The following is a 14,369-nucleotide window of genomic DNA, read 5'->3' as shown; positions in this document are numbered from 1 at the left end:
GCAGACACTCAGCAATGCTGGGTGAACGAGGGACTAGAACGCCACAGACGCTGGTCCTCTTTCTTCACTCCCAGAACTCCAAAATATATTCCACGTAAACCAGAGTTTTAAATGTTTAAAAAATACACATCAGAAAATTAATACAATAATTCTTGAGAGAATTGATTTAATTGTGGGATCTGGAATTTGTACATATGAAGACACAAAACATGTGAGGTATTAATAATAAGTGTAGCTACATTAAAACATGTAGTTCATAGAAGAGATACATTTAGAATGTCCAAAGATAAATGACAAACTCAAAAACACTATTTCAACAAATTACTGGGTAAAGATTCATTTAAACATATGAAATGATGGTCAATGTCACTCCTATTAAGAGCAAATAAAGCAACCAACACGAAAAGGAAGACGTCTCAGGTCAACAAAGAAAACACCTTTCCTAAGAGTGTATACCCATCTTTGCCTCAGAGATTCCACTCTTACTAATTTGTTCTGTATTTGCAAATGTGTGCAAGGGCAGCCACATGGGTAGTTATGATCTTTGTTTATAATAACAAAGGACTGAAACAAGTGTCCCACATTAAGGGACTCATTAATTCAATTTTAATATTTCATATATGGAATAGCATGCAGCTATGTAAAAAAAAAGAGGCTGTTCTAAATGTAAAAATATAAAACACTATCTCTGAGATATATTTAAAAATTTAAAAATGAAAGTGCAGGCCCTGACCGGTGTGGCTCAGTTGACTGGGCATCATCCCCACAAAGCGAAAGGTCACGGGTTCAATTCCCGGTCTGGGAACATGCCTGGGTTGCAGGCTCAGTCTCCAGTCAGGGAGCTTATGAGAGGCAATCAATCTATGTTTCTCACATCGATGTTTCTGTCTTTCTCCCTTCCTTTCCCTCCCTCTAAAAATGAATAAAATTTTAAAAAATAAATAAAAGTTCAGAAGAGTGTGTACAGCATGCTAACGTTGTTCAAAGGAAGGAAGGGAGGAAAGGAAGGAGGGAGAAAGAAAAAAGAAAACACTTATCACAAGTATGCGTAGAATAGTTGGGAAAGGAGATGTTCCCCCTGGAGTAGCCTCTGGACAGGGAACTGTGCATAACTGACCAGTCTATTTCTGGGCCCTTCCCCATGCCTGATCTCTTCCACCACTACCCACTCGCCCATTCCCCCCAAAATATTTCCAAAGTGCCTCTTAACTCTTTTCACCGATCCATAATTGTATTCATCAAAGCTGATTTTTGAAAATGTTACCACCTCCTGCCGTTTGCTCCATCAGTTAAGGAATTTACTTGTTATGCGACAAACTGTTCTTGGGGTCCCAACAGGTGTTAATTAATGTGTTAATTAATAGCCAAGGTGAAAGGCACATGTGTTTTAACAGCTCGGTCTGCAATATCGTGCTTCTGCTGACAGCACAGACACCCTTCCGACGTCCCATTTCCCAGTAACAGCTTCCTCCATTCCCCGTGCTTTTTAGCTCCAGAGGGCTTTCCTCTGTCCTCACCTACGTAAAAGTTGACTTTGTAATCAGATTGGAAATCAGACTGGAAAGGCGGGGACCAGGGTTTTTATTTCATAACGATACTTAACCTTTTCTGACATTGAGGGGCAATTTTAGCCTGAGTTGCTTGGCTTTGCCTAGATTTGGGGGTCTCTGCCCGCAGCCCCTTGGTAAGTATACAAAAGGAGTCTGGCTGGAAACCTGGAAGTATTCTAGAAGCATTACTTCCAGACACCTGGTGAGGCAGTTTATGAGAGATGAGGAAATATTCCTACCACTAATGTAAAAAAGGAAAATTGGGAATTTGTATACATGCAGAGAACACTCAATCCACACATTTGCTCGGCCTAGCCTTGCTGTCCCTGTTCCTTTATGTTGCCTTGCTCTGTTACCTACCAGTGCCTCTCTGACCATTTACTTTTAAAACTCCCTTTATTCTCAGAATGTAACATTGGCGAATATTTGAGGCATTCCTTGAGGGCATTAATGTTTTGAATAAATGTTCTCCTAAGGGATACTATCAACCAAAGTTCTATGTGAATTCAGTCTTGGAGAAAGCGTTATTCATTGTGGGTTTTCCTGCCCAGGGCAGCGAGAGAGCTTTGCTTCTCCACAACCCTCCACCCTTTTATTAGGATACACAGCTACCCCAGCTGGAATCCTTACTTTTAGGTCTCACTCAAGAGTTACAAGTTCTAATTCTGTTTCCAAGTTCTATTTTTTTAATAGAAATGTTTGTTCAATATGCAAGGAATGCTGACCTCCCCTTTGACGCACTGCAGGGGAGGAGGGGAATCTGTGGGCTGGTTCTTTCTCAAGATTAATCATTGCTTCTCAGAGCGCTGCCTATTTCACTTTCGGTTTCAATTTCCCTTTCCTAAAACCATTTGCTGAATAGCAAAGCAAAGGGGCCAGGGGCTGCTTCCGTATATATACAGGTTTCTTCAGCACTTAGCTGAGGCAGAAGAAGAAGATTTGAGGAGCAGAGTAGCCCGAACTGCAGCCTTCCAGATCAGCAGAAAAGTGCACAGCAACCATGAGGTAGGCATCCCCGGATCGCGCTGAAAATGCTAATCTACCTTGTTGTGGAATGCAAGTCCCAAGCAGCCATGCTCCTAAAAGGAAAGTTCCCAACTGCTTTGCTTTGGTGTGTGTTTATAACCTTTACCATGCATCTGTCTATCTCGTAGCTCGCTGGCTGGTTTACTCTTAAATCATTGTCTGCCTAACACTGTCAAGCGTCCCAAGGGCGACTCTCACTGGGGAAGCGGAGAGCTGAGTTCAGATAGGAGCGAGGCAGGAAGGAAGTGGAGGGGGAAAGATCTAATCAGGCAGGTTCTTCGCTTAAAGGTGGATCTGGGGGAATTGCTTTTGGAGACTCTTTTTTGTTTCTTATTTGAAAGAACTAAGTGAGGGTCTTTAATAAAGTTCTTCTTTTTTTATTGTTGTTCAAGTACAATTGTCTCCATTTTCACCCCACCCCACCCCACCCCGCCCCCCACCCTCAAACCCACCCTCTTTGGCTTTGTCCTTGTGTCCTTCATACATGTTCCTTGATGGCCTCCCCCTGTCAGATTAGATTATCCCTCTCTATTATCCCTCTCCCCCTCCCCTCCGGTTACTGTCAGATTGTTCTTTATTTCAATGTCTCTGGCTGTATTTTGCTTGGTTGTTTTGTTGATTAGGTTCCATTTATAGGTGAGATTGTATGGTATTTCTCTTTCACCACCTGGCTTGTTTCACTTAGCATAATGCTCTCCAGATCCATCCATGCTGTAGAGAAGGGTAGGAGCCCCATCTTTCCTTCTTTCTTTCTGCTGTGTAGTATTCCATTGTGTAAATGAACCACAGTTATTTAACAAATTAAGAGCAGCATTTAGCAATGTTTAGAGCATCTGAGCAGTGTTGAAAATGCACTCAGAGTACTAACCCACTTCATTAAAAGGTAGAATTTATTTTTAATGTGCTTATAATTGATCTCAAATTTGCATTAGGGCTGACAAAATGTATTCACTCATTCAATAGAAATACAGTTTACTCCAGAATTCTGATTGGCTAGAGTCCTCCTATCTGAAGTATGGGTTGGGGATGGTACTCTTACACTCCAGAAACAGATGTTTGCCCAGGGGAGGAAGGGTTAGTCCACTGGGTAGGAAGGATGCCATCTTTTTACTCCAGTCTGAGGACAGGGTGACTAGACTGGATGCTTAAGCTTTAGCCCTGGAGCTCCGGGATCCAGGGACACCGGCCTCAGCACTTCCTTCCTAGAGAACACATTGTCCTCCTTCTCTAAGTTTCCTGGTCTGTCTTCTGGAAAGATACTGTTTTCTGCTAGTCTCCATGTATGCCTGATAGAAAAAACAAAAGACATGAGACATGTCCAGATGTCTGTTCCTATAGTAACTCAGAATCTTTAGAAACCTTGTTTCTATTCCTTAGCATTTCAGCATGGTCTTCTCATAGAGTCTTTCTCATGATAATACAGACCCACCAGTCTCTCTTCTAATTTCCTGTGCTTGTTTAGCTATAGGCACTGTCCCCAGGCATTGCAGAGTTTAGCTTGTCAAAGATAGACTCCTGAGCTCACCCCTCTCCCCACCCCAGATTCTGATTTCATAGCTCTGGGATGAGAGCCAAGGGTGTGCCTTTCCCACAGGGTCTTCCTCGGTGGCGCTGGCACCGCTCTCAGACACTGTGCGGGCAGCCGTTAGCTCTGAGCCTGCTGAGCAGAGTCACCGTGCTCTCACCCAGACTAGAGGCCAGGCAAAAAAAATTGTTGCTGTGTAAACAGGACTCCTAGAGGCATCAGGAGCAGAAGTCACAAGTCTGGTCAGGAACAGCTTCTGATTTACCAGTGGAAATAATACTTTATAATTATGCTGTGAAACTGGTTGCCCTTTGAATGGCTGCTCAAAGGGATTTTACTTAAGCGTACATATTAAATGTCTCTCTCTCGCGCAAATGCACCATTGACTATATGCTTTGTATGTTTGAGATTATTTCAACTGCATTCTCTCTCTCTCTCTGTTTCTTTTACAAAACAAGAAAGGAGCTAAAAAGCACATATGTTTAAAAACCTCTTTCTGTAACCTCACTGAGAAGGAAGGTAGATGAGATTAGACAACAACTTTTCAAGGGGAGGTTGCTGTTAGCACAAGGCAGACACCAAGCCAGTCTCTCTCCTGAGCTGTGCCCCTCCCCACCCCAGACGTTTCACAAGAGACAGACAACCTGGCTCTTCACTAAGACCTGCCTGGGGCTTTCAAAAAACACAGTTTCCTTCCCTCAGCAGAAACTCCTACCCACTTCCCTTCCTATTTTTTTGTTTTTTCTACCTGGGGTAGTTAAGTTTCCATTGTTTGAAGTAACAGAAAGGAGCAGGCACTGATTTAAAGTTCATGGAGCGGCTCACAGGACCCCTCCCCCCCACAGGACTGTAGCAACCCCAGGAGGACTAGAACAGGACACTGGGAAGCGTGGGGAACCCAGACTGTCTTCTCCAAGTGCATCTGAATCACTCTCTGCAGCACATGACGCAGAACGTGGTCACCGTCAGACGCCCAGCACGCACAGCACTCTTCTTAACAGGTGAACACTGCCTCTGGCTCCCTCACTCCCTCTCAGACCCGTTTCCAGCTTCCACTTGAGTCTGGGTAGCCAGCCATGGTCCAGGCAAATTGTGGGGTGGAAGCAGGGTATAAAACATGGAAGATGAGGACAAGAAGAAAATGGAGGGATACCATCTTCCATTTGACAAATATTTCAAAAGTGATCCTACCACGTTACGTGACTTCCCAGATTGTCTATTGATTCTGTACCTCAGAATCCATAATATTTAGAATATCAGCTCCTGATAAAAAGGGCCAGTTAATATATACCATAAAAACTTTTTGTTTAAGTGAGAAAAAGCATTTCAGGGACTCCAATGCATAGGCAATGTAGAAAAACAATTTGGGGGCTATTAATGAGTTTTAACCTACCCATCTCTGAAATTATTGAAACAAGGTTTTTATTTGTGTGTTTGCTGTTTCTGTTTGGTTGGTTTTGTTTGTTTGTTTGCTTGTTTTGAGGACCAACACTAAAGGGAATAGGAAGTCTTTCCAGGGGAGTTCACCCTTAGAGAGAAGAAGCATTTCTCATACGAAGTTAGCTGCTGTCTCGTGAGCCTCCTCCCGCTGCCATACTTCTAACCCCTAGTCATGAAAGCATGAAAACAAGAGAAGAAAAATAAATTTTAGGACAAAAGTGTTAACCAACAAATACAAAATTATTAATAAATCAACTCAATGAGACATGTTAACAGAAATCAACAGTCAAAGTTGCAGGGATTATATTTATTCTAAAATAAAAGTTTCAGACATTGCTAACATGTAGAATATTAGGTTAGGATAATACAGATGTGGGAAAATGAGTAGAAATTAAATTGGTTGAAATTAAGATTTAAATGGTTAAAATAGAAAAGTTCAAAAAATAAAAATATAAAATGTCAAATAATAAAAAGACAAAACAAAACCAATGTGATAAAAAGGTTTGGCTAAACAAAGAAAATCAATTAAGGATGAGGAAAATCAATCAGTATGAAAAGCTGACATAATTAGATAGGAAATAGAAATTAATAGAGATTTTTAAAAAGACAAATTAAGGGGAACTAAGGCATTTAAAGTTTAGGTGATAAAATGGAGCTGAATATCAGAGGGATAACAGATTAAAATCAGGATGGCAAAACACTACAAGAAGAGAAAATCATAAAGCTAAAATTTCCAAATTTAAAAGGAAATGCTAGGTAGGTAGGAGACAGAAGAGAAACAAAAAGCCATTAGATGGCCTCCGCTAAAATCAGGCCCACAGACTCAGCGGCCCCTGCACAGTTCAGCGCGACCTAACAAAAACCACCTTCTTTAGGGAGACCGCCCGCTGCCCTCGCCCTCGTTCTTCTGCTTCCCCAAGCTTTAACACATACGCCAACATATAGAGATAAAAAAAAGGAAACACTGTTATTTTTGATTGGGGTTCACACCGGTTGGGAGAAGGAGAATTGTATTGGACGTGCTCCCTGTTTCTCGCCAGGGCAGGGTGTGCCACATCTCAAAATGTCCATCTTTCTGCTTTTCCCGACAGCGAGGCCGCTGAGGACTCCTTGGAGAGCAAACTAGGGCTACTGAAATGCCATTTCACCTGGAACTTGTTAGGGGGAGAAAATTCCTTGGATGCTTTTGAAGACAGAGTGTGTTACCAGACTGAGTTTCAGAACCGTGAGTTCAAAGCGACAGAGTACAACCTGTTGGCCTACATAAAACACCACAGAGGTGAAAACGAGGCCGCTCTGGAGTGCTTGCAGAAAGCCGAAGAGGCAATCCAGCAAGAGCACGCTGACCAAGCAGAAATCCGAAGTCTGGTCACCTGGGGAAACTACGCCTGGGTCTACTATCGCATGGGCAGGCTCTCAGAAGCTCGGGTTTATCTGGACAAGGTCAAACAGGTGTGCGAGAAGTACTCCAGCCCCTACAGAATGGAGAGTCCTGAGATGGATAGTGAGGAAGGATGGTCACGGTTAAAGTGTGGAAGAAAGCACACTGAAAGGGCGAAGGTGTGTTTTGAAAAGTGTCTGGAAAAGGACCCAAAGAACCCAGATTTCACCTCTGGACTGGCAATCTCGAGCTACCGTCTGGACAACTGGCCGGCACCTCAGAATTCCATTTACGCGCTGAGGCAAGCCATGCGACTAAGTCCTGACAACCAGTATGTTAAAGTCCTCCTGGCTCTGAAACTTCAAAAGGTGAATGAGGAAGCTGAAGCAGAGAGACTAGTTGAGGAAGCTGTGGAGAAGGCCCCGTGTGCAACAGATGTGCTACGCGGTGCAGCTATGCTGTATCGAAAAAAAAATGATCCGGACACAGCTATAGAACTGCTTAAAAAGGCTCTAGAATGCTCACCCAACAACGCCTACCTGCATTGCCATATTGGGGTATGCTACAGGGCAAAAGTCCACGAGTATCCGAACAGAGGCCAGAATGTCATATACGGGGAAAGAGAGGAGCTGCAGGAAATGATAGAGCACGCTGTGTATCATTTGAAGAGAGCTGATGAGCTCAATGGAAATCTCGCCAGTGTCTGCTCCTATCTCGCCTGCCTCTATGCACAGGCAGGTCAGTATGAAGAAGCAGAATATTACTTCCAAAAAGAATTCAGCAAAGAGCTCACGTCTGCAGACAGGCAAATGCTCCATTTACGATATGGCAACTTTCAGTGGTTTCAAATGAAGTGTGAAAGCAAGACCATCCACCATTTCAAAGAGGGTGTGAAAATCAACCAGGACCCAAAAGTAACAGAAAAGATGAAGTACAAACTGCGAAGTATTGTCAAAACCAGGCTTTCTAAAAACAGTTCAGACCCTGAAGCTTTGCATCTCTTGGAATTTCTTGAGGAGCACAATGGGAAAAGGCAGCCAGCATATGAAAACTCTGAGAGGGGTTTGGACTCTGGACACCTTGTCCTTCAGCATCTTTAGTGGAAGGATGAGGAATCAGGGTGTGGTGCCCATAGGGCTACTCCTGGAAGGGAGCTGAAGCCCCTCCTTCCAATTAGTATCAAAGTATGAATAAACAACTGGTAGGGTATAGGCATGGACTAAGACCCTGGCCACCGGACTGGATTAGGGTTATGGAGGACCTCTGTTGGGCCAAGTGTTGATACCTGAATTGCTTAGGGAGTTCCAAGAGAGGGGGGTCTAATGGGGGGAGAGTGAAGAGGGCCTGTGGCTTGGTAAAGAGACTATTTCCCAATTTAACTCTGGGGAGAAGTTTGTGCTCTGTGACATTCTTCTAGTCACCTTCTGAGGGGGTTTGCATTGGGTTTGTCTCTGTAAAGCAGCCAGATTCCTCACATCTGTAATACCGGTCCATTTTTGCAATGCTTTTCCATCACTGGAGTTATCTGAGATTCTGTACAGGAATGTGCTATGTCCATCCAAAGGCTGGGGGACCAAAGCTTGGATAGGGCTGGGAGTCATCTCTCTCTCACTTCTGCCTCTTTTCTCTTCCGCCCCAGCCTAGACTGCCCTACACAGCAGCAGTTCAATCGTCCTATTACTGCGGTGGAAACATAGTTTGAAAACCAGGGAGCAGAGAATAAATTAAATCCAGGAGGGGCATATCTGGGAGAAGCGATGGGGTCAGTCAATCACAGGTGAGAGTTTCGGGAGGCACATGGGGAGATTTTGCCTCCACTGGGCACTCCCGGTGATCATATAACAGGTAAAGAATAAAAAAGGGGGGGGGCTCTATACAATATGCTAGAAAAAAATAATACATTTCTTTAAAACTTATATGGAAAAATAAGTGTCTCACCAGTAGGGATAGAAACAGGGTAGGCAAAAGAGAGAGAGGGGAAGGCTGGTTGTTATTGTAGATTGTAATCATAAGAAGTTTTAATTTCCTTAGCCACTATTAGAAAAATTTCTTTGTAGGATGAAGTCTTGCTTTGTCAAAAGAAAATGTTTTGGTGAGCCCAGGTTCAAGATAGGAAAGCAACAAAACAGGGAACCATTTGCTGGCTGAGGGCCTAGTGAAAAGTCTTGGGAAATGACATCAAACATGGAAGGTTTCCCCACTGGTAGAAATATTGTGTATTTGGTGATGTAACACTTTTATTAACCCTGCAAATTTTTATGAAACCCCCCAATTAATGGTGTGTTTGGAGTGATTGGGATTTTCTAGGTAGATACTGAAGAGCCTGGGACTACGTCAAAGTCGGTGTGACTCCAAACACAACAGCCCCAGCACAGAGCCGTCGATTACCTTCTGGTTGCGAAATGTCTGTCTGTTGGAATGAGTTTAAATTTAAATGGTTGTCATCTGGGGCTGGGAGCGGGAGGAAGAGAAGAGATGTTAAGGGTACAAATTCGCCACCTGTAGATAGAGAAGTCCTAGAGACCTAATGCACAGACAATGGATATATGCACTAAATCTTAATTATTCACCACAAAAAAGAAATGGTAATTACATGGTATGAAAGAGGTGATAATTGTCAAACAATGACATTCATATTATAATATATAAGTGTATCAAATCAGTATGCTGTATACCTTAAATTGATGTTATATGTCCAATATGTTACTAAAACTTAAGTATATACTAACATTTTTATTAAGCAATTAAAACATTACATGAAATTCAAGGTTTTTTTAATTAAAAATTCCAACTACTGTAACAATGGTTTTTGTGTTATTTTCTGTATCAAAAACAATGTGTGTGCTCTGAGACCATCAAAAGCATAGTATGGATTCCTGAAAAAAATCATAGATTTATTTAATAAATAATTTAGATATGATGGAACATAAAGGGGTGTTCTGGTCTTTCTGAAATTTTGATGTACTTCAACTCTTCTAGCCTCCGCTACAGATAAATAAAATGTTGCACGGGTATGAGCTGGTTCCAATAACCCAGGCTGGTCTAACATCACAGCCACAGTATAAAACAAACATTTTTTTTTCCCTACAGCTTTCTGAAGAGCCCAGCCTCCAGCTTCCACCCTGACACTCACCACCACGCCCCCTCATGCTGGCAAACACCCTGTCCCCACACTGACAGAGGGGGTGCTGCTGTCTTTCTCTCTGTTAAATCTTGTCAGCATCTGCCTCCATCCACATTCTCTCTTTTCTTCTGACCTCCATTATGAGAAATGAGGAGGTGCCCCTGATTCTCTTTTAAGCCCCATCCTGGAGGCAGTCAAAGGCATACATCAAGAACAGAGTTCTTCCTGGTTAGTAAAGAATAGAGAGAGACGTGAAGCCCGTGAGTCTCCCTTGTTTTTCAAGATTCCTATGGTAGGAAACATGATCCATGGCAGGTGCAGAAGTAAACTGGTTCCATTGGACTGAATTAGACAAGCTCACATCTCGGGGAGGGTTTAGCTCACTTTGCCTGAGTAATGTATTAGTGGATCTGGAACCTGGGGAGGGAAGTTAAGAATATCCTGAGTGGAAGGTAAGATGGGCAGGTACGCTGACGTTGAGTGAAGACCGCTGGCACCTCGTGTGCGGAAGAGGGTACACCAGGTGTCTGCAATCTTGCTCCTGCATGTCATACCAGCAGGAACAGAAACCTAAAGGGAGGAAGGTAGCAAGAGTAAGGAAGAGACATACAACATATTAGGACTTAAAGCTAAGAGGAGGTGATTGGAAAACAATAAAGAAAGTGAGGTATATAGCTGTGTTTCCTGAAATGTCAATATCCAGGGAACAAATGGAACCACATTAATTGGAATGACTTGTGATTCCCTGGCTCTTAACCACATCTCCTAGTGCAGGATAGATGACTCCTCTCATAAGTTCACCCTGGCACGTAACATGCCCCCAGCAGTTGTCCCCTAAGCGTTGAGGAGCTAGTCCGTCAGATTTATCTGATCATTTCAGCTGTTTGTACGGTTCCAGCACCCACAGCCATCAATGTCCCTGACTCACAAAAAGGCTTCAATACATCTCATAATTCTCTGTATTTGATTGCCACCTTGGCAGCACTGACATCCATGACAAAGATGTCCGTAAGTATAACCACACCCATGAAAGAGTGAGGAGAACCTCTCGTGTTCTTGTCTGGGTTCCAAGTCCCACTAACTGCTTCTCAACCTCAGAGTCCTGAGTGAAAGATGCGTCAGCCTCTGCTTGTAGCCACTTTTCCCCTGGAGCTCAAACGCAGCCCCTGGGGGCAGCAGAGCTGAGTCATCTTTCCTATCTCAGGTCGACTGGCTTGCACAATCTGCACCTGTGCTGTGGAAGCGTGGCTGCATTAGAATCCTGAAGATAAATGCAACTAGGATTGTGTTCAGATCCCTACCGTGCGCACAATCAACCTTGGATTGCAACCCGGGAAATGTGGGTTCCAACTAAAGACCATAGGCTCCTGTATCCTCCCGCCCTCCCTTCACCATTTCCCCACCCTTTATTTTGGGGAAAAGGAAGTAACTTTTTTTGATGAATGAGAAATTTTCCGTGTGATGTATAGCACAACTGTCTCATTGCTGGTAATCTACACCTTCCTGGGAGACCTCGAGGAGGGAAATCCTTAATGACTGAAACCCTTAATGTAAAATGATGCAGCAACTTTGGAAAACAGTTTGGCAGTTCCTCAAACTGTTAAGCGAAACATTACCATACAACCCAGCAATTCCATCCCTAGGTATATACCCAAGAAAAATGAAAACATATTCACATAAACTTGTGCATGAATGTTCATAGTAGCATTATTCATTATAGCCAAAAAGTGAACCCATCAACTGATGCACTAGATATTTAAAAAGATACAGTATATCCATACAGTGGGGTGTTATTTGGCAATAAAAATAAAGTACTAACTCATACATGCTATAACATAGATGAACCTTGAAAACATTACACCAAGTGAAAGAAGCCAGTCACAAGAGGTCACATACTGTATAATTCTTTTTTAAAAAGATTTTATTTATTCATTCTTAGGCAGAGGGGAAGCGAGTTAGAAAGAGAGGGAGAGAAACATCCATGTAAAAGAGAAACATCAATCACTTGCCTCTTGCATGCACCCTGACCAGGACCAAATCTGCAACCCAGACATATGCGCTGACCGGGAATCAAACCTGTGACCTTTCACTTTGTGGGAGGACACCCAATCTTCTCCTGTGTGTCATACCAGCAGGAACAGAAACCTGAAAGGAGGAAGGTAGCAAGAGTAAGGAAGAGACATACAACATATTACACTTAATATTATATTACACTTAATGCACTTAACTGAGCCACACTGGCCAAGGCCAGTATGATTCTTTTTAAATGAGATGTCCAGAGTAGGCAAATATAGAACCAGAAAGTAGATTAGTGGTTGCCTAGAGCTTGGAGGGATAGTAAGATTGGAGGTGATGACAAACAGAGTGTGAAGTTTTTTGAGGGGTTAATGAGGATATTCTAAAATTGATTGTGATGATGGTTGCACAGCTCTGTGAAATGCTTAAACTACAATTGTATGCTTTAAATGGGTGAATTGTATTGCATGTGAATTACTATAACTGTTACTATTACTATTACTGTTTAATATAACTGTTAAAAAAGAATGAGTACTAATATTAAAAAATGTATGTAAAGAAAGCAAGCTATTCTTTCATCACCTTCTATTTTTTTTATTTTATTTAATTTTAGACAGAGGGGAAGGGAAAGAGGGGAAGAGAAACATCAGTGTGTGGTTGCTTCTCACACGCCCCCTACTGGGGACCTGGCCTGCAACCCAGGCATGATTCCCTGACTGGGAATTAAACCAGTGACCCTTCGGTTCCCAGGCCAGCACTCAATCCACTGAGCCACACCAGAAGGGGCAATCATCACCTTCTATTTTTAACCTCTAAGTTTGTTTGCATTGTCTTGTGCCTATAGAAATTCTTTTAGGCAGTTAAGGGAGAGGTAAAATTTTTCTTGAGTTTGCTGGGTCTTGACTGTCTTCAGCTTAAAATAGTCCCCATGCCAAAGTGGCATATTTGGGGGATATTCATTCTGAACCCCTTCAGAAACTTTATAAAAATGAAAAAATCTCTTAGAGCAATATTACTTCTTCAGAGCTCAAAGCATAAATATAGGTGTGTACATTTATCAGCTAGCTAGCCAGCCATTAAATGATATTATGTGTAACCATTTCCCATTTTACAGCTAGGAAACTAAATGTTTGCCTTAGGTTACTCAGAAATTTGAACTGCTCCAGGCTCACTCTCGGCTTGGCTTCCTGCATTTAGCCTAGGGCAAAGCAGAAAATTCAGGCTCAGCGACATTACTCATGGTAATCCCAGAGCTCGTCAATTGAACTCACAGAATTAAATTGGTCCTCCACAGATCAATTTACTGGACAAAACTACTTTTTACAAAGTCTTTCTGGAAACATTTTTCTACATCATGTAGTCCCAGAAACCCCTATGTCTGAATCTCCTACAGACTTATTAAAAATTCAGTTCCTTGTGACCCACGTTAAATTTGTGGTCAGAGGGAGTAGTGACTTTGGAAAATTGTAACAGTGGGAAATTGTAAACCACCCCTCCATTCCTTTGACATTGTTTCTGCAAGTGCTGACTCTGACTGATAAGTAGCTTGTATAGAAACAGCACGTTTGCATAAGAATCCTAAGAATTAAGTTCAAAATATAGACTCCGACCTTCAGGCATCCCAGTTCCAGGAGATTTGCTGACCTTCAACCATGGAGCCAGGGACAGAAAGTCAGGGTGACGAGGAACCAGGATGACTCACACTGGACCAGGATGACTAGACCAGGATGAGGCACACTGGCCTTATCGGAAGGGACCGTGCTAGTCTGCAGGTAGAGAACTTTCCAGCCTCCTTCCCTGATCTCTTTGTTCTGTTCCCCTCTTCTTCCTTACAGAAACCTCTGCCTCCGCTGAGAGGTGGAGATGGGCTTTAAAACATGAGTCCCCCATCTTCCAGGTGGCCGGCATCTAAAAATAAACCACTTTCTTTGACATCAGCACCTGCCTCTGGAGTATTGGCTTTAGTGGCAGGTAGCTGGACATGTGTTCCAGTTACATAGTTTCAGAGTCATTTTTATTTTTTTCTTATTAGTTTGAAAGTTCTTTATTTACATATTGTGTATACAAGTTATTTATCAGATGATGTGTTTTATAAATGTATTTTTTCTAGTCTATGCCTTGTCTTTTCATGTTCTTTTTTTTTTAATTTTTTAAAAAGTTTTATTCAGAGTCATTTTTAAGCAATGTACTTGGCTGAGGCAAAACTGGTCAAGCTTAAGTATTATTTTCCTCCTCCTGACTTAAAATCAGTTTCACTTTCCAGTTCCTCTTCCCTTTCATAATCACTCAGAAACGAGAAGAATGCAT

At 42.5% G+C, this 14,369-nt stretch overlaps 1 protein-coding gene across 2 annotated transcripts; it reads left to right on the top strand.

Moving 5' to 3' along the window:
- Positions 1-2,341: 2,341 nt before the first annotated feature.
- IFIT2 (interferon induced protein with tetratricopeptide repeats 2) lies at positions 2,342-8,151 on the top strand. Of its 2 annotated transcripts, XM_024563475.3 has the most exons (3): positions 2,342-2,555; positions 4,947-5,102; positions 6,633-8,151. In XM_024563475.3, exons 1-3 carry the CDS (start codon positions 2,551-2,553, stop codon positions 8,020-8,022), a joined length of 1,551 nt encoding a protein of 516 aa, XP_024419243.2. In that variant the 5' UTR covers positions 2,342-2,550; the 3' UTR covers positions 8,023-8,151. The 2 variants fall into 2 exon arrangements, with proteins under 2 accessions (XP_024419243.2, XP_024419244.2); XM_024563476.3 differs by lacking the exon at positions 4,947-5,102 and having other exon boundaries at positions 2,344-2,555.
- The last annotated feature ends 6,218 nt before the right edge of the window (positions 8,152-14,369 follow it).

The sequence above is a fragment of the Desmodus rotundus genome, chromosome 4, assembly GCF_022682495.2.
Source record: "Desmodus rotundus isolate HL8 chromosome 4, HLdesRot8A.1, whole genome shotgun sequence".
Lineage (NCBI taxonomy): Eukaryota > Metazoa > Chordata > Mammalia > Chiroptera > Phyllostomidae > Desmodus > Desmodus rotundus.
The sequence above is the reverse complement of the archived record's forward strand: the minus strand, read 5'-3'. Positions and strand labels throughout refer to the sequence as shown.

Coding starts and splice junctions, on each gene's coding strand:
- IFIT2 (XM_024563475.3), top strand. Junction 5,103..6,632: donor CACAGCACTCTTCTTAACAG/GTGAACACTGCC, acceptor TTTTCCCGACAG/CGAGGCCGCTGAGGACTCCT.